The 25665-nt window shown below is 31.2% G+C and overlaps 1 protein-coding gene across 1 annotated transcript in view; it reads left to right on the top strand.

Annotated features, from left to right (window-relative positions):
• The window catches only part of LOC146998533 (glycoprotein-N-acetylgalactosamine 3-beta-galactosyltransferase 1-like), a 177757-nt gene extending 164377 nt beyond the window's left edge, over window positions 1-13380 (top strand). Inside the window, exons 4-5 of the mRNA XM_085810982.1 lie at window positions 7258-7615; window positions 8979-13380. Coding sequence (XP_085667108.1) covers window positions 7258-7615; window positions 8979-9227 — 607 coding nt within the window. The 3' untranslated portion in view covers window positions 9228-13380. The remainder of the gene's footprint in view (window positions 1-7257; window positions 7616-8978) is intronic.
• Window positions 13381-25665: the final 12285 nt, after the last annotated feature.

The raw sequence follows: 25665 nt of genomic DNA, 5'->3' as shown, positions 1-25665 counted from the left end.
CTTCGTATTTTGGTTTCAATCGGCCGTGCCAAACGTATATAAATATATTTGTAAATATATCCACTCTGTTACCCGGCTCAGTGATCTCAGTTGCTTTACTCTTATATGTTTGTAAATTGTACATTTTTTGCTTTAAAAATGATTGAATTATGTTGTTATTATCTTCCGGTTAAGGGTTTTATGCCTTTAGTAAATCTGTATGCGATATTTTTAGAATTATCAACAATTTTAAAATTGTTTAAGTGCCGCTAAGCCTAATTTGATGGCGGCCATTGCTCTTGTTTATATTTGAAACAGCTGAGTAGCGGATTTGTTGCCAATCTAGAGAAACTTAGCTTCGCAACAACAAAGATTTCATTTATTATTTAAATCATGCTTAATCCTTTCTGGAATTTTTTCGAGGAAATAAGCGTTTAAAATTTACTTCGTAATTTTTAATACAGATATTTAGAGTTTTTATGTATTTTTGCCTTGTCGCGAAGTGAAAACTGAATTAATTGAATGAGAAATACTCAATCGTCTGTGAAAAACTGTTTCTTTTTTGTTTGCTTAATTCCTTTTATACATAGTTCTAGCTTTATTATAGTATTTGAATAGAACATGTGGCAACGATTAGATAATTCTTTAAATGATATAAATTTTGTGCATTCTGAGTTATAATATAAACGAAATATAATACTGTTAAGTAAACCTAGCGCCAGAGTGTCGCTATGGTTAAACTAAGTGAATTTTAAAGAATGCATTTATTCTATTGTGGTTTATGCGCTGTCGGCGAAGTAGTTTTAATTCAATCTAATAAGTTTAAATAAAATGCAAGAAAAAATGCGTATAATTTAATATTCCATACAAGAAAGTCATGTGGTGTACACATCAGATTTTTTTTTATGACGGCCATTGATTGTTTACATTTAAAACAGCAGACTAGTGGATTTGTTGCCAATCTAGAGAAACTTAGCTTCGCAACAACAAAGATAACGCCTTTATTTATTATTGCCAATTAAATCATGCTTAATCCTTTCTGGAATTTTTTCGAGGAAATATGTGTTTAAGATTTACTTCGTAATTTTTAATGAAGATATTGTGAGTTTTTTTGTATTTTTACCTTCTCGCGAAGTGAGAACTGAATTAATTGAATGAGAAATACTCAATCGTCTGTGAAAAACTGTTTCTTTTTTGTTTTGTTTGCTTAATTTCTTTTATACATCATTCTAGCTTTATTATAGTATTTGAATAGAACATGTGGCAACGATTAGATAATTCTATTCTTTAAATGATATAAATTTTGTGCATTATGAGTTATAATATGAACAAGATATAATATAAACAAATACTAAAGTGAATTTTAAAGAATGCATTTATTCTATTGTGGTTTATGCGCTGTCGACGAAGTAAATTTAATTAATCCGATAAGTTTAAATGAAATGCAAGAAAAAAATGCATATTATTTAATATTCCATAAAAGAAGTCATGTGGTGTACACATCAGATTTTTTACTTTAAAAGAGATTGAATTATGTTATTCTTATTTAAGTCAATTTCTGCACCAACTTCAATGTCTTTTGCCTTGCAGCGAAGTGAGAATTGATTGAATGAGAAATACTCACTGAATTGATTGAATGAGAAATATATCTCTAATGAAATTCAAAGAAATAAGTTTAAATGAAATTCAAAGAAATAAGTTTAAATGAAATTCAGCAAGATATGTGTATATTTTAATAGGCCGTATAACATGGGTGTCTAAACTATGACCGTTTGAGGGCGGCTTTGAAAAGTGAAAAATTTGCGGGTGCAGCATTGCAAAGAAAAAAATTTTGCGGGGCTTCACGTACAATATTTTTTACCAAATTGAAATAAAAATTAGATCTTTGTTTTATTAAAATAAATTAATTTCTTTTTATTATTAATTTTTTTGAATTAGATATGTATAGGTAAGTATTTATCATAAATTTGTAAAAGTTTCGTTTCATTTAGTTTGGATTTTATAAAGATGGAGAAAATTCAAATTAATGAGATGGACGAATTTGCTTTTGTTAAACAAGCAAATTGATATCGGGTTCAATAGACGAGGTTGTAATTCTTAATGCATTTTCAAGATGTTTGTCAATGATCTTTGTCCTATTTTTGTTTTTTGTATGTTTTATTTTTGAAAATAATTGTTCACAAATATATAGGTAAAGCTGAAGACATTAATAAAGCACGATTGTGAAAATTAGGATATTTATCGCGGAGTAGATAATCTTTATAAAACTCCAATAAAGAAACATTTGCAAATTTTTCTTTCAGCTGAATGTCACTTTGCAATTAATACAGCATACTAAGATGTTTTTATTTAAATTTTTATTTTAAAATAAATGCCAACAAATCGATTATATATGAATCAAATTCAAACATTTATTTTTTTAATAAAAATGTGTAAATTTAAATACTTTCATATTTTGCGTCGGCCCGTGAGCCTTAAGACACTCATGCCGTATAAGAAAGTTATGTGGTGTCTAGCCAGATTTTTTTTTTTTTTTTTTTTTTTTTTTTTTTTTTTTTTTACATTTCATTACTTTTTTCTTCATCAGATACTGCTATCTTTATGTTCCCTTTGCTTCGCTCATTCATTGCCTTTGATATCGAAACGTTGTTGCTTCCGAAGAAGAGGGACTTGTGTTTAATCGCCCTCGAAATCGATATTTTTCTCAAAATCTACAAAAAACTAGACTTGCCTTTTCACCCAATTTTAAATTTTGCATTAATTTGTTTTTCTCTATTTGAAAATTAATACGTAGCAATATAAACAATTTTAAAAATCTGATGCGGACACCGTATTACTTCCTTGTACGGAATATTAAATTATACACATTTTCTCCTGCATTTCATTTAAATTCATTTTTTCGAAATTCATTAGAGATATATTTAGCATTCAATTAATTGCGTTCTCACTTCGCGACAAGGTAAAAATATATAAAAATTCAACATAACTTAGTTCAAATAGTTTAGTTAACTTTAAAATTTTAACTTGCAGTATTATTTTAAATTTTCAAATTTTAGTGAATTAAATTAGCAATACCATTTAGATTCCCAGTTTTTTAAAATTTTCCTGTCCAAAAATTGAGGTTAGAACTTTTAATAATATATTTATTCATGGTTTAGATAAGTGCAATCAATTTGCTTATGCTCTTAGAATTTAAATGATATTGTAAATTAGTTCACTGCAATAATAATTATTATTTCTTTGCAATTAAAATTTTTTAATTAAATTTAAAATTTTAATTTTATATTTGCTTTATACGAATAGAAAATATTTGTTAAATTAAAAATTGAAAGATATGGAAAAACGTAAAACACCTAATACAGTTAAAACATTTAAAAAAGCAATTTTTACAATTAAAATTACAGTTTGTACGCAAAAACGAGCAATTCGGCAAACTGGCAAGAAGGCAGATTTTTCGGTGCGCGAAATTGAAAGTTTACTTAAAAGACACTGAAGGCGTAGAAACTGACTTAATTTGTTGTGGACGCTGAGTCAATATATGGATAATTTAATAAGTTAAATGATAATTCCAGAATTGATTAAGCATGATTTACTTTGTTGTTGCGAAGCTTAGTTTCTTTAGATTGGCAACAAATCCACTATTCTGCTAAGTTTCAAATGTAAACAAATATGGCTGCCATGGTAAAAAAATTAGGCTTAACCGCACTTAAACAATTTTAAAATTGTTGATAATTCTACACCTAGAACTTGCAGGTTTTTCCGGTTAAGGCATAAAAACCTTAACCGGAAGATAAGAAAAGCATAATTCAGTAATTTTTAAAGCAAAGGAATGCACAATTTGTCAGCATATAAGAAGCCGAGTAACAGATTGGGTATATATATATATATATATATATATATAAATTTAAACAAATTAAATTTAAATTCTAACAAACACGTATAAAAGTAAAAAAGTAATTTATTTAAATTAAATTTTTTCTTATGAAACAATTATATATATATATATATACTTTTGGTGCTGCCGATTGCCACCAAAAAGGGAGGTGCCTAACTTCATGATATAGCAGTCATATGTACAAAATTTCAACGTTCCGAGGCTACTCGTTTTTGAGTTATGGGTGGTACATACGTACAGACGCCATGAAAAAAATCTCTTCTGAATCCATTTTAAATCAGTTTATAATTCCGTTTGGGGAAAAAGAGTCCTTTATTCTCTCCTTACTTACAGATGTCACGCAAAAACATCGTTTAATTGCATTCGATAGCGGTCAAAATGGATATTTTCTTTGAAATATGGTACCCGGAATTTTTCGTAATTCCAATACTTCCTTTACTTTGTACAAGGAAGTAAAATGATGTCCATTTGAAAATAATTCAAGCATTTATTGATATCGAAAAAAATTTTAAATGACTGATTTTGGAATACTTTTTTTGGGTTTCCTTATGTTTTCTGTCATTGTTTTTCCTTTTGTTAACATTGTACTTTAAATAAAGAGTTTGTTAAAAGTAGAAACTTCTGTGTGATGTTTAATTCCTGCAGTTTCCAATAATTTTGAAATGTCAGATTTCTTCACTTGCTGCTTATTTTTCCTTGGTTTTATTTTAGAAGGAATATAGAGAAGAACTACTTTCCTACTTTTAGAAACTTCCGATTTATAACCAAATGTTAAATAATAAATTGAAGCTAACAAAATCTTGTTTTAATCTCCAAATTTTGGTTTGTAATTAATTTGCATTGCTTTAGCTTGTAATAATATAGTATGCAATCTACCACTTTTAGTTATATTTATTTCTTAGGTGGCTGTTGTGTTAATTAATTCGTTTTGTTGTCATTGAGCGCGGGTTCGAATATGAAAGCTATTAATGTTTTTATTTTTTAAAGCTATTAAGGTAAAAATTTAATGGAATTTTATCGAATTTCATGGGTTATTAAATTAATTAGTAGATTCATTTTTATTTATATATTCTTAATTAGTTGTAAAACAAATAACTGCTATTAAGATATAAATAAGTAACTGTAAGCGGTAGATCGTATACTGCATTGTTACCCTTTTGGTTTTAAAATCAAGATAGATTGTGCTTACTTTTCAAATCAGTGCATGGAAATTTTTTTCATTCTAAAAAAATTGTGCAACTTTTAAAAAGTCTTGCTGTAACTCAAAAGAATTTTCAACTTTAGAAAAATACTCAAAATACGAGTATTTTTTTAACACTTCTTCATTCTTTTGTCTAAATAATTAACTCTAAGAACATAATTCTTGATGAGGATATGAGTGAGAAACCTGAGAAAAGAACAGGGACCTTTTCACATTCTTCAACTATTGAATTTGATCTCAATCCTTCTGACATAAAAATTACTTAAATTACTTTGCAAAAATAAATCAATATTTTTCTTTCTGCTCTACTAAGTAAAATGTTTTTTAATTGTATTAATTATTGAAAATATATTGTTGTATCTTTATTGTCAGTTTTCATATCAAAATAATAAATAATTTTTGTAATTTTTGACTTAATCTCTTTTGGAACCAATTGTTCAGCCAGACATGAAAATAAAAGTAAGGCAATGAAAACGAATTTTATTTTATGTTTTCATATTTTGCTGCTTTTATTTGTTAGATTATATTTTTATTGATTCATGCTATTGTATTAACAGCTTGTTTCATTCTTAATTTTTGTCCTTTTAGAGTTTCAGTAGAATTGTCCTCTTAAATGATTGTTAATCTGATGTAAAGTCTTCTCTGTCAATTTATGGATCTAGATTATAATTATTAGATTTACGTAATTAATGTTACATATGCTACTTTTCGTTTAGGTTACTGTTTTTTAATGTTTATTTATAAGAAGGTCACTCTGAAATTTCTGAGATGCACATAGATTTTTAAAGTTATACTTACGAAATTTTAATTGTTCAGTGTAGTCTCCTCCAGTATCAGTGCACTCATTTTAGGTGAGTTTTCCAAAAATTGAATGCCTCAAGCCATTCACTTCTTGGAATCGATGAAAAAAGTGCATTTATAACCTCATCAATCTCATCTTCAGAATGAAAACGTCCACGTAAATCCATTTTTAGATTAAAAAATAGCCAAAAGTCACAATCGAGTGAATAGGATGGATGTTCTATCACTTTGATGTGTTTTTGTTCAAGAAACTCAATTGTCAATCTTGCTTAATGAGAAGATGCATTGTGATGGTGGAGCATTGAGTAATCTAATATTCACTTCTTGAAGAATTTCTGGAAGACACTTAATGGTGTACTTGATAGCTGTGACTGTCTTCTGTCATTCCAGCTTGATGGCTTGGCCAGTTCTGTACTTCTGAAGAAAGCGGCATACGTTACCTTTTGCATGGCACGTTGTCTTTTCACCATTGTGGGCATGGGATCATCTTCAAACACCCATACTTGACTGTTTTGACAAGTTGGAACGTCAAAAAAGTGGTATATACGTTTCATCATAATTTTAGAAGCAATGCAGTGGCCACCATCTTTAAGCAATTCAAGGCTTTCTTTCCTGATTCTGACACACTCCTCTTTTTGGTGCTCAGTCAAATTATAGGAAACCCAACGGCAAACTAATTTTTTCATATTTTCCTGAATAATTTTATGTATGGCTGCGGATCTAATGTTAAGTTCCTTCTGTATCATTTGGCTGGTGCAGCGATTGTCATCGATGAACATTTTCTGTATGGCAGACACATTATCTGGAATTACTGCTGAAAATTGCATTCCTGTGTGTTCTTCATCCTGAAGAGAGTTGCGACCTCTTTGAAATTATGTAAACCATCTGAATATAGTAGCACAAGATGAGCCTTCATTTCTAAACCCTAACTGTAGATGTTGAACGCATTCTTGATTTAATCCCGCTTTAAAATCATAGAAAATCTTAGCGCGATAAGGTTCTCGCGTCAAGTCCATTTTTCCTTCTGCCTAAATTTTATTCTCTGCTAAACTACTTGCAGTTGGCCTATAAAATAATCATCGGATAGGCTAAAATAGTTCATTTTTTCAATTCTAACAATTTTTTTCCTGCCACTTATCGTCTGCGTGTATCTCAAAAGTTTCAGAGTGACCTACACATAGATACTTTTTTCTGTTTTTTTTTTTTTTTTTTTTTTTTTTTTTTTTTTAGTTTTAATTTTTATTTTTTTAAATTCAGGTGTTAAATATAAAAACTGAAATACGTGAGGAAAACATAAATGCTAAATGAGGTAAAACTTTCAAATTCTATAACATATTAGTAAAATGAATTCTTAATTAATGTTGATTCTGTTTTGATTTAGGTATATGCTTCAGTCACACAGTCCTGATGAGCCAGTGTATTTTGGATGCAGATTTAAACCATATGTGAAACAAGGTTATATGAGTGGAGGAGCTGGTTATGTACTGAGCCGAGAAGCAGTTAGAAGGTTAGTCGAAGAGGCTTTACCAAATGAGAACAAATGCAGGCCAGATGATGGTGGTGCCGAAGACGTAGAGATGGGCAAATGTCTTGAGAATGTAGGCGTTAAAGCAGGAGATGCAAGAGATAGTCTTGGAAGAGGAAGGTTTTTTCCGTTTGTGCCAGAACATCATTTGATTCCTGGTCATGTGCCAAAAAATTCCTGGTATTGGCAGTACATATATTATTCGTCACTTGAGGTAATGACAGAACTAATTTTTTTTAAATCTTCAACTGTGTTATCAAATTGTATGAAGCATATTTTAAGAAAATAGGATTTGGAGAATTACATAAAATATTGTGAAATTGGCCCAGCTTCATCTATAATCTGGGACATTGGTCAGAACTTTTGTGAAGATAAATAAACATATTTATTTCTTAACATAATCAGTTGTCATATTCTCTAAGATGGCCATCTCCGTTGAAAGCTGTATTCATTTGGTACAGTGATCACAAAAACCAATCATGCAGCTGGCCCATTCAAATCCAGGGCAAAATACCAGCACAGTGGATGATCATTTTAGGAAGTTTCATTGTGCAAGTTTGGCTAGAAAAATCGCTATTAAATGTAGAAAATTTGTAAATAAAATCAAAGTTTGATAGTTTACTACATTGAGTATAGTTATTTTATTTTTGACATATTACATTTTAAATTTTTTTTAGATTATTAAAAAAAAACATTTTTTTCTAAAGATGTATTTATGACCCCTTTCCTCTACCTGTGACTGAAAGATTAAAATTCAGTACTAGTTGATATTCCATAAGAATCATTGACATTGCCGTTAGGATACTAATCTATTGCTGATATTTTCTTGCACATAAGTATGCATAATCCATTAATGAAATAATTATGAGGGTACATTAGTTTAATTTAACAATTCCCTTTCATATACTTGTGTTCTTGCATAATATTGTTACAAAATGCTCAACAGCGGTAAGATAGCTTCCTCGCAAAGTGCGTTTAGGATTGTCAGAAAATGGCAAGTAAAAGGCAGCTTTGCCAGATTTGGCGACAAAATTGGCGATATGCTATAGATGGAGCGAGAATATTTTAGAATAAATTCTTACTGGTTTACCCGAGAATGTTCCTGAAGGCAGGTCAAAAGCTAGATATACCCTGCCTGTACGCAGAGTAGCAGCATATCGTGAGAGTATGTTGAGTTCAGTAGCGGCATTTTGAACTCAGAAATTAGCTTGAGAGCGACCGAACCGAGTCGGGAGCTGTACTTCAGTGCTTTGCCGTGAAGCTGTCATCACCCTGAAGGCTGTGTTGCTGATTGTTTCAGCGTGTTTAACGTAGTCTTTTCGATGACTTTTAACATGTTTTTTTAACTGTCCTGAGTAATAATGCCTAATAAATTGTATCTTGATTCTTCATCAAGTTTTGACAAAGTGCACTTTGGCAGCTGAGGATGATGGTTTGGTAAAACCATCAAAATTATTCCTATGAAAATTTGCAAATATAATACTGATTTTTGTTGTTTGACTTCTAAATTAATATTGTATATGCATTGTATATATATACTATGTATCAATTTTAATATTTACTTATTTTTATTACAGGGTATGGATTGTTGTAGTGACACTGCCATTTCATTTCATTATGTAAGTCCAAACATGATGTATGTCCTCGAATACCTCATATATCATTTACGACCGTATGGTATCCATAGTCAGTTGATAAAAAGTGATGCCTCTGTTTCCTCCTTATTGATTAATTCAACTACTAGTCCACATTTAACAACAGAACAATTAACAGATGCCCCTGAGAAGAATGTCACAACTATCACAGAAAAGAACTTCAGGTCTTAATATTGATCATTATAGAGAGGAGCATCCATTTCTCAAGTCTGAAAATACCATAGAGATTCTGTGATAGAATGCCTGTTCTAAGTATTACTTTGTGCACGACTTGTGTAAATGTTTCCAGAAGCAGAGATTTTTGTCAAGGTAGCATGAACACTGCATGGAAGTTTTTTAATTGCATTTTTAGTATTCTTTTCTAAGCTGCAGTCACATGTTAAAGTTCATCAGTTTTATTACTGAATTATGTTGTTTGAATGAACATTTTTGTTGTTTGAAGGTAATCTATAAACTGTTTTACCAAAAATTTATGAACATCTTTTTAACAAAGAAACCTTATATCCAAAATTAAAAATGAACGTAATACTGTGTGTGAAAATTGTAATAAATTCAAATATTATCCCATTTTCACGTGCAAATAGAGTTTTATGTATCAGCAAAAGCATTTTGTGGCATTGTCCTAGTGCCTGTAATTTTCAGTCTGATAATTTTGCACAATTTCTCTGTGGTATGGTTGTTATTTGCTGTTTTAAAAACTGCTTCCCCCCCCCAAAAAAAAAAACTGCAATTCAGTATTACGAGACCTGATATCTGACAATATCAGTTAGAAATATTTTGGAGGCAATAGTCCATTTAAATTATGCCCATACGGGTGCAGTTGCAGCATTTTATTAACAATTAATTTAATAATATTATATTCATGTATAATTAAAAGTATATGGCTTTATTTATTAAAACATTACTGATAAAACTATACATAAAGTGGCTTTCAGATTACCTTGTATTGCTTGACACATTTTTAATAATTAGTTTCTTTGGTAAATGAAATCATATTTTCAGTTTTCTTACTAGAAAAATTTTCTTGGAACAGGTTTAACTGAATTAAATGCAAGAGATTTAATTTAACAATACTTACTTTATCAAAGGTTATTTTTTAAATATTGTTACACTCATAATAACAATATTGATGTTACAGATTGTTGTTGTTGTGAGTAACAAAGGAAACATAAACTTACAAATAGTGTTTTTGCACTTAAAAACTCTCATCATAGTATTTCTAAATAATATCCAACAGTTTATATTAACAATACTAAAAAAGCATCTAAAAAACTGAAGTTTTGAAAAGTTGCAAATTTTTTTGTACATTTTTCTGGAAACATTTTGTATGTTCATTTTTATTTATAAAATGTTGAAAGTCCTTAATGATTGTCTAATTTATTTATTTTTATGTAATTATCGTATTTACTATTTTTTATGTAAAAGTTCAATAAAATTGAAGTCAGAAGGCCAATTATAAATTATGTGTCATCATGGAAGTGGCTACTTATTAATATTTTGTGCACACTAAATTTATATTTTTCACAAATTTCTGTGTTCATTTGGTAGCTCATCATTTTTCTTTTCCTTCTAATATACTTCTAACAAAAGTTTAAAAAAATTCTGCTAATAAAGAAAATATCCTAGTATGAAGTATAACTATTTTTATGAAAAAATTTATTATTTATATTAAGCTTTTCAGTAAAAATCCCATTACTTATAGATAGGTATAAGTGTATATTTGTAAATATGCAATGTTTTGGCATGTTGATGCTCTAAAATTAATGTTTTAATGTTTCTAATAACCTTATTTTTTTATTTTCAAACTAGTAATGAAATAAAAAATATGGGCAAAGAAATAAATAACCCAAACTGCTCAAAACTTTTTTTTGACATATCTTTTCTAACATATAATGTTAATAAAGATAGTAAAATTCAAAGGATACTTGTTTTTAGTATGTGATTTTTCTTAAATTATATTGTGGCTGTGTAAGGTGTATAGTTTTTCATTTATGGCAAATACAGAGTTTGATGCTTTTATATTTTAAATATACATATTGACAGTTTTGGAAGCCATGATATGATCATCAGTTTGTGAATTATGTAACGAACAAACAATTATGGACTTTTAAGCATACATGACTTTACTTTTCAAGATAATATTTAATAATATGTCTTGTTCTGATTTTTAGGAGAATATAAAGTATTCATAAAAAATAAATTATTTTTTAAATATATTATTGTTACACTCATAATAACAATATTGATGTTACAGATTGTTGTTATTGTGAGTAATAAAGAAAATATAAGATCAAAAATAGTGTTTTTGCATTTAAAATTCTCATCATAACATTTCTAAACAATATCCAACAGTTTATATTAACAGTACTAAAAAGGCATCTAAAAAACTGAAATTTTGAAAAGTTGCAAATTATTTTGTATATTTTTCTAGAAATATTTTGTATGCTCTTTTTATTTATAAAATGTTGGAAGTCCATAATGATTGTCAAATTTATTTCTTTCTTATGTAGTTATATTATTTACTAATATTTTACGTAAAAGTTCAGTAAAAATGAAGTTTAGAAGGCCAATTATAAATTTTGTGTCATCATGGAAGTGGCTACTTAATAATATTTTATGCTTGTTAAATTTATATTTTTCACAAATTCGTATATTCATTTGGTACCTCATTGTTTTTCTTTTTTTTCTAGTATACTTCTAGCCAGAGTTAAAAAAATTGCACTAATAAAGAAAATATCCCGATATGAAGTATAACTATTTTTATGAAAAAAATGTGCTATTTATATATTAAGCTTTTCAGTTAAAATCCATTGCTTATAGATTGATATAAGTGTATATTTGTAAATATGAAATGTTTTTGGCTTGTTGATGCTCTAAAATCAATGTTTCACCTTCCTAATAACCTCATTATTTATTTTCAAAATAGCAATGAGATAAAAAATATGGGCAAAGAAATTTAAATGCCCCAGCTGCTGAAAAAACATTTTGACATATCTTTTCTAAGTTAATCATAAGAAAGAAAGTAAAAGTCAAATGATATGATCATCAGTTTGTGAATTATATAAAGAACAGACAATTATGGACTTTTAAGCATACATGACTTTACTTTTCAAAATGATACTTAGTAATATGCTTTGTTCTGATTTCCAGGAGAATCTGAGGTAAGTATACTTCTTCAAAAAATTTTATATTCAAAATAGTATTGAAATAAAAAACATGGGCAAAGAAATAAATGCCCCAAAGTGTTCAAAAAATTTTTGACATGTTTTTCCTATGATAATAATCTTAAGATAATGTTAAGAAAGAAAGTAAAAGTCAAATGATATGATCATCAGTTTATGAATTATGTAAAGAACTAACAGTTATGGACTTTTAAGCATACATGACTTTACTTTTCAAAATGCTACTTAAATGGATATTTTAAGTGTCATTTTTGGATTTAAGTATCATCTTGCAAATGGATAATTTTTCTTAAATTATATTGTGGCTGCGTACAGTTCTTGTACAGTTTCTTCATTTATGGCAAATACAGAATTTGATGCTTTTATATTTTAGATATACATATTGGCAGTTTTAGAAGCAATGATATGATCCACAATTTGTGACTTATGTAAAGAGTGAACAATTATGCGCTTTTAAGCATAGATGACTTTTCTTTTCAATTAATATTATGCTTTGTTCTGACTTTTAGGAGAATCTAAGGTTGTTTTTAATTATTAAATGGACAAATCCCTCAAGTATTGTGAAAATGGAATATTGTTTCTAGAATATGCATATTTAAAAATTCATTCATTTTTCATCTTTTTCACCACATTTCCTTTATATTAATTGAAGATAATATATATATTTTTAAAAGCTTCCTAAAAATTTCTCTTAGATATGCATTCTCGGCACCTTTAAATGCATTTAGATTTGTTTTTAAGTATAATTTCTAAATTTGTTTTTACAGTATTATAAATAGTGAAAATGGTTATTTTTTGAAAAAAAAAATTCTATTCTTTTCATATGAATTTTATGTGAAGCAATGTAGCAGTAAATGATTTTAATATTTGTTTGCATATATATTGCTTTACTTTAAGTTTGCAGAATTTTGTATTAAACATTGCCCATTTGCTTAGCTTTACATTTTGTCATATAAAATGTCTGTTAATTTTAATGATATGAATCTAGTCATAGTATGTCTAGAATTTTTTATAACAGCAAAATCTTGCATTTTATTTATCACAGTCTCCCATTTGACATTCCATTTGTGTTGTATGTGCATACACTACTAGTTGATTCATTTACCAAAATTGTTTTGAATAAATGATTTTTTTGTGAAGAATGAATGTTATTTATTAAAAAAATACCACTGAGTACTAAATCATAATAAATTTGATAGATAGATTTTATTTTATTTTATGAAAATAGAGAAGTCTAATTAATATAAAGAATTGAAATGTCTTTAGAATTAAGTTCCAGTTTGTGAAATGACATATTAACTAACTGATACTTGTGTAGAACAACTATATTTTGGGAAGGGATATGTCTGTGTGCATCGTTTTCAGTAGTTTAAAAAGAAAAAGATTTTTTTTAGACTGCATTTTTAGGTCTGAATTTTTTTTTTTTTTTTTTTTTTTTTTTTTTAAGGGGATGTATTTTATCCCGATATAAGAATTTCACAGTGATTAAATTCTAGTTTACAGATTGACCGAATATGACAGTTCAAGACTTTATGAATAATACTCTCGTTTTTTAAAATCTTAGACCTGCATTTTATTTCACTTGACTGATTATTCTATTGTTTTATGAGAAAAATACAATATTATAGGAATTAGAGGACTTTTGAGGCTTCAGTAATTTAAGCCTTAGAGCCATTTTATGGTACATCAAGACAGTGATTTAGCAATATTAGATTTTCAGCAACTGTATAGTTTTAATCACTTTTGGCGATAGGATAACTTATTCTGCAGAATGCTTCAAATGTGAAATTTCCATTATCTGTGTTAACTGATAATAAATATGATAACAAATAAGATTAGACAGTGCTTATATAGCTTTGATTCAAAACTAATTGATATTATAAAATGCTGTGCTTATATTGAATCTTATGGACCGGCATTAACCAAAATATAATTAATTGTAAATAGGCTCTATGCACACCATCTATATTACCCCTTTCTCGCTTTGTCATACCACGTCCAATAAAACAATTGGCAACTAATAATATATTTAACATTATGGGAATCATCAAATGAGTTATGTACTGTCTTTTTTACAGTTATATTACAATCAAATTAATGCTTCCTTTACATGTTAAAGGAAGCACCAATGTATTGAACATTTCGAGATCCAGTTCTAGTTTTTGTTTTAAATTTAACATGTACGAAGTTATATATATTAATTCATTAAAAAATAATTATAGGCTCAATAGTTTACTGTGGTACAGCGCTATTTAAAGTATTCTTAGGTTTTACTATAGGCTTAGATCTCATCAATAACCAATAAATTCATGAATTCTCAATTTTTCATTAAATTAAATTAAATTCATCAAAAAAAAATTATAGTCATAATAATTGCGGTACGTTAATAATATTGTTACGAATTTAGTATTTAGTTGGTTATTTTTAATAAAATTGTAATTAAAATTGTTTTATATCCCCGTGAATGCAGCACCAGACTTATTTTAAGAGAAAGCTACGGGAAAGTAAAAATACAGGAGCACGCGCATTTAACATTTAATAAACAGATATCTCGTAATTTATATTTAAATTGAATAAATGCAATTGTGTGTTAGCTGTAACTGTAATTCTACTCTTTCGCTTTCCAGAAACCTGGAGAAAATAAAAATTACCAGAATGTTCTCGTGCCTGATTAAAAAGCCGGAGAAAAACATCTCAGTTCAGTTGTTTAATTATTTGTTGTTGTTGACTGTAGCGAATTCGCTGTGAAATCGGGATTAGCTTTGTCTGCGCTTTGAACTATGCTCTATTTAACGTTTTAGTAGTTTAAAATATAACTACTGTATGATATTATACGAATCTCCGTGAGAAAAAAATTCAGCATTTTGTTTTATTTCTTGTGATAAGAGTAAATTTTATTAACTTTTCATCAGACTTGTGCATTCAATCTATTACGAACCCGTACGCATGCAACACTTTTTGGTGTCAGAAACGGGATTCGAACCCACGCCCACAGAAGTGGACTGCGAATCCCACTTCTGATATTCGTCACTTGTATTCATGTGTACGGATCACTTGTAATTGAAATAAGTTCTTTATATTTGCTTTTCAGTGTAGTATGGTGCTATCGGTCAGTAATTTCGATTTGGATTTTAGGTGGGTAACAATTAATATCTTGCAGAGAAATTGAAAAAGGTTTTGTGAAAAGATGAGCATTTTTTTATCATTTTGAAAATAATCAAATGCATGACTGAATCCTGCAAAATGGATATTAAATTTTAAAATCTATCATGGCTTGGAGCATTGTAGACTCTGGTAGCTAGTTTCTGCGTTACTGTGAAATGTGTTAATCTTTTTTCCTCCAAAATTGAGACAAGAAACCAAACGTTTGTTCACAAAAGAAGATATATGACCAGCTAGGATAGGAAAAATACCATATTTTCCCTGTAATCTTAAAATTAAATTATTTAAATGATCCATAATATCGGTGAGAAAAGCTAAATCCCATAACCATCTACGTTCCTGAGTAGAAAGACTCACTGGGTACTTTATTGTTTCCTTCCATATATTTTAAAGTACACTCCCTCAAATTCCGAAAACCTCGCGAGTGCGCTTCCTTTGGAAAGCCAGCGCCCACTAAAATGAAACTCGCCATCCTCTTCCGTTTCTTCCGGGGGGGGGGGGGGAAACCACTCATCGTCGTCCAAAAATCGTCGTCGATTTAGAGCTCGAGCTCGTATTTTGTTGATACAACGCGCTACAGGATCAGTAGCAAAAGACAGTTTTAAGTCCTTGGCACAAAGAGCTTCTCGATGGGCTCAATGATACTTAAAAACTTTTCTTCCCAAATAATTTTTAAGCAATGTAACAAAGCCTTTCGTCCTGCCTACCACACAAGCCACTCCATATGTGCAAGCACTATTTAATTTCATCCATTGTAAGTTAATGAAAAATATATGTAATATTGTAGTCCAGAGACAATTTGTGTGCCAGCATTCTGGCCCATGCCATCTGTACGACGTATGACGGTATTTCTAGACAAAGCTATTTAAACATATTTTTGACACTTTAATCACCAACATTTTAGGCAAATATCAGAAGGTTACTTTTTATTATCTCCTATCTACCAGATCAGGTATTTTTCTTGCGGGCTAACACAGAAGAATTTCATATAAAGCCTACATCAGGGGTTCTCAACCGGTGGTACGCAAGAGAAAAATAGGTGGTACTCAAAGAAGCAAAGTATTGTTAACTATTAAATTAAAAAATTAAAACCCCAACATCCTGATTGAGTTTTTTCTCTAACACTCGTAAATTTATGCGATCTGACCTTGGTTCAAGAGTGGTGGTGGTAGTAGTACTGTGTAGTGGTCGTGCTAAAGGTTTTCATTTTTTAATTAGATGATACACGTTAGTCAAAAGGTTGAGAATCGCTAGCCTACACCATCGTTTCCATTCCGCTATTTCTCTTTTGGAACAAGGATTTGTTGTCCGGCAATAAGCTTGGAATTATTTTAATACGTAAACAAAATTGTTCTTCCCAGACAGTTTTAAAATCATAAATTGCAATATCTTGTTCATAATTACGACACAATAATACGCCGAATAAATACTAATTCAGAAGACAAACAACAAAAATCAGCGTTATATTTACAAAATTTTCACAGGACTAGTTTCGATGATTTTACCGAACCACCATCCTCAGCTGCAAAACCGCAAATGAAAGAGATAGGAAAAAATGATTAGATAAGATAAGAAAGCCTGGACAAGAATAAGAACCTGGCGCCATCTGTTGGTGAAACCAGAACTAAAACATAATTTCTTTAAAGGCCGAAGGCAAATTTGAATTGGAATTAGGATCGTTAACTAGAACAGAAAGATTTTTATGAATGTGAAATGCCTCTAGAAAATCCAGTTCTCCAATGGAAGATGTTTTTTGAATAATTTTGGTAGCAGAAAAATTGAAAGTGTGGTTTTCGGACCAACAATGTGGCGCAACAGAAGACTTCTGTGTTTCCTTTTTTCTAACATATGCCTCATGTTCCTTGACGCCAAATTTTAAGGCTCTTTTAGTTTGGCCAATGTAAATTAAACCACACTGGCAAGGAATCCTATAAATACCCCAGGAATTCATATCAGGAATGGGGTCCTTAAGTATGGAACTCGGAATTTTATTGATGGGAGAATAAACAACCCGAAAGTTAAATTTCTGCAAAATATGTGCAACTTTATAGCTAATTGATGGAAAGAAGGGAATGACAAAAGAATTTTTATAATCTCCTAAAACAAGAGTGTGCATTTTAGTGTGTTGAGATGGGAATTTTTTAACTGCTTGATTAATAATGTTGAGTGAAAAGCCCCTGTAAATAGCTATTGCTTTTAAATAATTTAGTTCTTCATCAAGGGCTAGTTTGGAGGAGTAAACTTGAAGAGCACGGAAAACATAGAAATAAAATGAAGCTAACTTTTCTTTAGTCTAATGACATGATTTAAAGTGTGGTGGAAGGCAAACCGATGAAGGTTTACGGTAAACCGTAATACTGAAGTTGGATGTGTTACGTGTGACCAGAATGTCGAGAAACGGAAGAGAATTGCAAGTCTCAAGTTCAAAAGTGAACTGAATAGCAGGATCAATAGAATTCATTGTTGAAAGAACTTTATTTAAATCATCTTTATTACCTTCAAACAGGTTACAAGTATCGTCTACGTAGCGGAACCATGCCGGGAAGTTTAAAGTTTCAAACAATTTTGATTCATAATAATACATGTAGATATCAGCCAGGATAGGACTGAGGGGGCTTCCCATGGCTAATCCCTCAGTTTGCTTGTAATATTTATTTTGGAAAATAAAATGTGTTTGTTTCAAACAGAGTTGAGTGAGAGAAATTAGCTCATCAATTTCGATGCAAGAGAAATGAAATTCGCGAAGTCTGGTTTCTAGACATCTTAATGCACCCTCCACTGGGACATTGGTGAATAATGATTTTACATCAAAAGAAACCATGAGTAAATTACTAGGAGAAATGTTTTTAACCTTTTTTACAAACTGTATTGAATTTTTTATGAAGTAAATCTTATTGCCTAATAGAGTGGAAAATCTAGAAACCAAATATTAACTAATGGATACGAGGCAGTACCTAAATTTGATACAATAGGGCGGAAAGGAATACTACTTTTATGAATTTTGGGAAGAGCATATAATCTGGCACAATTCGCTACAGATGGGATAAGCGAATGTTGTAAGTTGCTTCAAATGATTTGCGAAGATTTGATCGCAGTTTTTATTTTTGACAAGTCGGAAGGTGAAGGATCTTTAGGGATCGGATTATATGGTCCTTCGTTTAAGAGTTTAGTGACACCATCGATGTAAGCGTTCTTATCCATGACGACTATCTGGCCACCTTTGTCGGCCTTTGAAATGATAATATTCGGGTTAGAATGAATTTCGCGCATTGTAGCTCTTTCTCTCGCAGTTAGATTTGGTTTCAAAGGTTTATTATTGAATTTCACATTATGGGCGACAAGATGCTTAATCATTTCTTTCTGTGAATCTGAAACTTTACTGAACTTGAAAGCTTTTTCGATAGGAGCTAAAATCTTTAGAATCGAGGGTTTACAGGTTTGTGAGAAGTTAAAATTATATTTTAGAATTCTCTCTTCTTCTTCTGAAAGACTAACATTAGAAATATTAACTATTGGCTGGATGTTTACAATGGGAAGTTTTTTTGAACTACACTCATGTCCATAAATTAAGGATAATGCAAAATCAGGCAAAGGAAGAGTTAGAAGCAAAACAAATTTGACTTATTTGTAAAGCTTATTTATTAAACAAAAGGTAAAGAGCAAAAAAGATGCTATATGTTTGATATTATTAAAAGAATTAGCGATTTTTTCTCTCTGGAGCAAATTACAAAAAAAAAAAAAAAAAAAAAAAAAAAAAACCTATTTACAAAAAAGCAATATTACATGGTTGTTATGATTGTTAATACATTGTATGTCTCCCAGACGATGCAATACAATCCGTAGAACGCCTAGGCATGCTGAGTATCAAATTATCGATCTGATCTTGGGGAATATTACACCACTCAAAAAGCAATGCTCTCCGAAGTTCCGGTAGGCATGTAGGAGGAGGTTGATGGGCTGCAACTCGTCGGCCAAGCATGTCCCACACGTGCTCTACTGGATTCAAGTCCGGTGAGAATGCTGGCCAGTCCATACGGGTGATATCCTCCGATTGAAGGCATTCGCTTACGATGTTTATACGGTGAGGACGGGCGTTGTCATCCATAAACACAAATTGTGCCCCCATGGCACCCCGAAACAAACTTACATGTTGTTCCAGAATGACGTCCCGATATATTTGGCTTGTCATGGTTCAAATTTGAACATGCAGGTCAGTTCTGAAACACAGAATAATTCCACCCCAAACGAGCACTCCTGCACCACCGTAACGGTGTCGTTCAATGATGATTTCTTGGTGGTAACGGGTACCTGGAGCCCTCCATATGAAAGTCCGGCGAGAATCAGATTGCAAGCTAAACCTGGACTCGTCGGAAAACATCACACAAGCCCAATGTTGCGGTGTCTACAATGCATGCTCTCTACTGCAGGCTAACCTCAGGCTACAGTGAGTTGCAGTAAGTGGAACGCATCTGACAGGTCTACCAGCATATAGACCAATCTGCCCTAAGCGTCTGTACACGGTCTGCCTTGACATTGTTGTACCAGTGGCTGAAGAGAGCTGATGAAACAGGTCTGAGGCTGTGCTCCGCCTGTTTCTTTTGGCAGTAACTGCCAAATACCGGTCCTCATTCGGCGTTGTAACTCTTGGGCGACCTGTGTTGTAACGTCTACTCACATTACCATCATCTTGAAATCGTTGACAAAGCCTGGAGATGACACTGGGCAATTCCATGTTCGTCTGATACTTCCGGTTGGGTACGCCCACATTCCAGACGGCCGATAATTCTACCATGTAAAAAATCATCCACATGCGTCCTTTGTGTCATAACTATTCGTTTATTGCACTGAAATGCTTATAAAGTGCCTGCGAACAATTTTACTTCTTTGCCTGTATTCCTTATATATCACTCTCTTACACTCTCGGCATTGTGATGTACCATCGGTGTCATCTGGTTACTTCCTGAAATTTGCTTATGATTCTTGAAGATGTGTGTAGTGATTTTACAGGTGATATATTTATTTTAGAGTTCGATTTCCGCGTGACTCCGAATTATCCTTAATTTATGGACATGAGTGTACTTTGAACTGGAAGACTGTAAAAGGAGTTAACTGCATTCTACGTTCTAGACCAAGACTTTTGTTCAAGGGCAGTGAATTTTGGATATGATTTAGCGAGTTCCAGATGAAGCTTATAGAGTTCATGTTTAATTTTGGACAATTGTTGACGTGTATCCCTTATGACGGACCGAAGTAAGGCAAGCTTGCAATTTAACAGCATTCTTGAAACGCGACTCGAAGGTTTTTGATTAGATTTGATTTGGATAAAATTGGGGATCAATTCTTACATTTATATTTAAGTAAAAAGTCAAGATAATTCAGGAATTTTTGCCGCTTCAGGCGTCATTTAGTGAAACGATTAACAGATGAGGGCATGATAAACAATGCAGAAAATCAAACTAAATTAACTGAGCAATAATAAAGCACACGCAAAACAGCAGAAAAATCCCTCACTAAAATGAATAGAAAACAAAACGTTTGTAAGCAAAATGCATGAAATCATACAAGCAAAGCACAATATCCAAATATACAAAACATAAACAAAACTTGAAAATTGCAAAAAAGTACTTACCAAAACTCATGCAATCACAAAATGGCGGCCACACCTCGTGCAAAAAACCAGACTTCTAGAAACCAGACTTCGCGAATTTCATTTCTCTTGCATCGAAATTGATGAGCTAATTTCTCTCACTCTGTTTGAAACAAACACATTTTGTTTTCCAAAATAAATATTACAAGCAAACTGAGGGATTAGCCATGGGAAGGCCCCTCAGTCCCATCCTGGCTGATACCTACATGCATTATTATGAATCAAAATTGTTTGAAACTTTAAACTTTCCGGCATGGTTCCGCTACGTAGACGATACTTGTACCCTGTTTGAAGGTAATAAAAATGATTTAAATAAAGTTCTTAGTTCACTTTTGAACTTGAGACTTGCAATTCTCTTCCGTTTCTCGACATTCTGGTCACACGTAACACATCCAACTTAAGTACAACGGTTTACCGTAAACCTTCATCGGTTTGCCTTCCACCACACTTTAAATCATGTCATTAGACTAAAGAAAAGTTAGCTTCATTTTATTCCTATGTTTTCCGTGCTCTTCAAGCTTGCTCCTCCAAACTAGCCCTTGATGAAGAACTAAATTATTTAAAAGCAATAGCTATTTACAGGGGCTTTTCACTCAACATTCTTAAGCAAGCAGTTAAAAAATTCTCATGTCAACACACTAAAATGCACACTCTTGTTTTAGGAGATTATAAAAACTGTTGTCATTCCCTTCTTTCCATCAATTAGCTATAAAGTTGCACATATTTATCAGAAATTTAACTTTCTGTTTTTTTATTCTCCCATCAATAAAATTCCGAGTTCCATACTCAAGGACCCCATTCCTTATACGAATTCCTGCGGTATTTATAGGATTCCTTGCCAGTGTTTTTTTAATTTACATTGGCCAAACTAAGAGAGCCTTAAAATTTCGCGTCAAGGAACATGAGGCATATGTTAGAAAAAAGGAAACACAGAAGTCTTCTGTTGCGCAACATTGTTGGTCCGAAAACCACACTTTCAATTTTTCTGCTGCAAAAATTATTCAAAAAACATCTTCCATTGGAGAACTGAATTTTCTAGCGGCATTTCACATTCATAAAAATCTTTCTGTTCTAGTTAACGATCCTAATTCCAATCCAAATTTGCCTTCGGCCTTTAAAGAAATTATGTTTTAGTTCTGGTTTCACCAACAAATGGCGCCACTTGCTTATTCTTGTCCAGGCTTTCTTATCTTATCGAATCATTTTTTCCTATCTTGTTCATTTGCGGTTTTGCAGCTGAGGATGGTGGTTCGGTAAAACCATCGAAACTAGTCCTGTGAAAATTTTGTAAATATAACGCTGATTTTTGTTTTTTGTCTTCTGAATTAGTATCTTGTTCATATTTTATTTTTTATGTCAAAGGTTGCTCATGCATAAAGTGAAAATAAAATTTTTTAAAACAACGACGCTGAACGCCAAAATCTAAAAGAAGTTTTAAAAATGCTTAACGTCTTGCGCGGCAGTTTAAAATAAACTAAAACGGAGTATCGCACTCACTCTCGCTCGAAAAGGACAACCACAGCCAAACACAACAGCGCCAAAGCAAGGCGTCTCAAACCATTGAGCTCGTTCCATGACCGCTGTGTCTTACCCATCATTGTACTGGTGTCAAGCAGTGCCGCTATCCGGCGCTGTTCTATTCAGTAGCGTATGGGTAGGATTTTACAGATTTTGAAAAAGTTCCTCAAGACGACATTTATTTTTTCAAATTTTTAAATTTTTCAATAAATCTCTTTCCAATGTTAAAACTCAGCCGTACCACATTGTGGCACGCACGCTGCAGGTTGGCCGTCCATGATGTAGAATAATAGCCTAATCATAGTTTCAAAATAAAAACTTTCGTCTCAGTTAACGTTTTTCATTCTATTATTATAAGCGTAGTACTATTTACATGTGTAACTCTTGGGGAAGGGGATCATGAAACATCTTTGCTGTAAAAAAACTTAGACTACGAGCACTGAACCACATTAAAAAAATATTAATAATTTCCTGAATAGACTTTCATTTACCTTTCTTTGGAAACGTGCTATTATTAAAGTTTCAATCATTGTGACTATATAAAAATAGTCACAGCAGGTATAATTTTGTTCGACACAGATTGCCAATAGAACTATTCTGACTTTATAATTGAAAACACCACTACCAAATATAAAATAATTACTGAAATAATTTTCCTCTGTCAACAAAATCATTGTTCATCAGGAATTATCGATTAGAGGACAAAAAATCTTATGCGCACACCACATGACGTTCTTGTACGGCCTATTACATTATACGCATTTTTTTGCTGTACTTCATTTAAACTTATTTCCTCGAATTTCCCTAGAGATGTATTTCTCATTCAATTAATTGACTTAACACTTCACTGCAAGAAGAAATACATAAAACCTCAAAATATCTTCATTGAAAACTGAAAAAATGTAGAAAAACATAAAACACCAAATGCAGTTAAAAGAATTTAAAAAAAATTTTTTTTTTTTTTACAATTAAAATTAGAATTTCAACACAAAAACAACCAATTCGGCCAGCGGGCAAAAAGGCAGATTTTTCAGTGCACAAAACTGAAAGTTTACTTTTAATCCCACTCGGCAAAAAAACACTGAAGGTGCAGAAATGGATATTTTCGTTGAAATATGATACCCGAAATGTTTCGCGATAGCAATACTTCTTTTACTTAGGGAAGTTAAAAAAAAAAGATGGAAATTTTACACAAGTAAACTTTCATTAAACCAGTTTACCGAAAAGTTCATATGCAAATCTCTTTAAAAGTTTATCATATAGAGAATATTGCAAGTCAGTATAATGCGATTGTTTCCATTTATGTCGGCATAATCACAGTCAGCAGGCTAAAAAGTGATTTTGAGGCATGTGTGGTATTTTTTACTGATATGATGATATAACTTTAGTGGCTGTATTACCAGCATCCGCTTTAGCGGTTAATATTGTTGCGTGCCTACAGGTTCGTAATAGATTGAATGCACAAGTGCGATAAAGAATTAACAAACATTATTCTTATCACAAGAAATAAAACAAAATGCTGAAATTTTTTCTCACAGATATTCGTACAATATCACACAGTAATTATATTTTAAACTACTAAAACGTTAAGTAGAACACAATTCCAAGTGCAGAGAAAGCTAATCCGATCTCACCGCAAATTCGCTACAATCAACAACAAAAACTGAGTAAACAACTAAACTGAGATGTTTTTCTCCGGCTTTATAAGCTTTTTAATCAGTCACGAGAAGCTTCTCGTAATTTATCGAAGTTTCTGGAAGGCAAAAGAGTAGAATTACAGTTACAGCCAACACAAAATTGCATTATTTCAATTTAAATATAAATTTCGAGATATCTATTTATTAAATGCGCGTACTCCTGTATTTTTACTTTTTCGGCGTAGCTTTCTCTTAAAACTCATTACGCGCTGCATTACATTGGGAAATAAAACAATTTTAATTACAATTCTACCAAAAATACAACACTGCCCCCTTCCCAAGGACTGCACGTCCTGTGCAGGGTCCCTGAACAGGAAGCCAAACTTACAACTAAGGTATCAATGCCATAATAAACATTACATTACAATAACAAACAACATAAAGAATAATTGCAATAGGTAACTTAAAACAAATCAAATTTAGAAACAAAAAGGACCATGATCTTATATTATTTGCATTATATACACTACGTACTGTGGCCACAGTAAGGAGCTAACCTGTCATATTGAACGACTTTAGGCTTAGAGTTCGATGATTTACGGATCTGAAACACGACCAAAGAATATGCATTGTATATTCTTCGGTCGAAATATTTAGAAAAAAAATTTGTTTGAGTTCTCTGTAAAGTTTGAAAGCAGGATGGTTGCTGAAAAGTACGCAATCTCGGATTCTGACCGAGTAAACAAATTGTTATGTAGTATCGGTTCAATTAAATTCATTTTGTCAGAGCGAAGGAATTTAGGTAGTTTCAAGACTGTATTTGGTTGAAACTTCATATTGTTTATTAATTTATCCCGTCAATCAGAAGGATATTCTGTAATTAGAAAAGAAATTTCGTGTCATTTAGCACTAAGTTAGCACTAAGTTTTAGTAACTAGGTCTCTTGAAACTTTCCAGCGCTTGAAAAGGAAATTTTTTTGTTAAATGATTTCCAAGATATGATTAGGCAATGATTGAGTAATTGCATATTGAATTTCCTGACTGAGGTTAGGTGATTGCATATTCAATATCTGCGATATTATGAAGAGAAGTATTTGCATTAATATGAGATAAAAGATCTTGGAACGTCATCGAATTAATGTTTTTGCGTTGAGTTGCATTGAATGAATATATGCCATAGAAAATAAACAAAACAGACCGGTTATTAGAAGATGTGGCTTCCTTGACTTCTAAGCGAGGAGTTTCTGCAATATTTTTTAGAAGAAGAATGTGAAGAATTTTACCATTGCCGTTAATGTAATATCTTGTAGGAGTATCTATTGATAAAATTTTGAACTATTTCATGTATATTCAGGTATATTTAGGTGCTTCTGACCAATGGTTCTTTTTTTTTACAACCTTTTTGAAACCGGAACTTTAATTATAACCACCCTATATACGAGTGAAATAAAATAATTTTCTTT

This window comes from Stegodyphus dumicola, chromosome 2 (assembly GCF_044657685.1).
Source record: "Stegodyphus dumicola isolate Sdum_Otavi_A_Nest chromosome 2, ASM4465768v1".
Classification (NCBI taxonomy): Eukaryota; Metazoa; Arthropoda; class Arachnida; order Araneae; family Eresidae; genus Stegodyphus; species Stegodyphus dumicola.
Note: the sequence above shows the minus strand (reverse complement) of the source record. Positions and strands in the feature narration are given on the sequence as shown.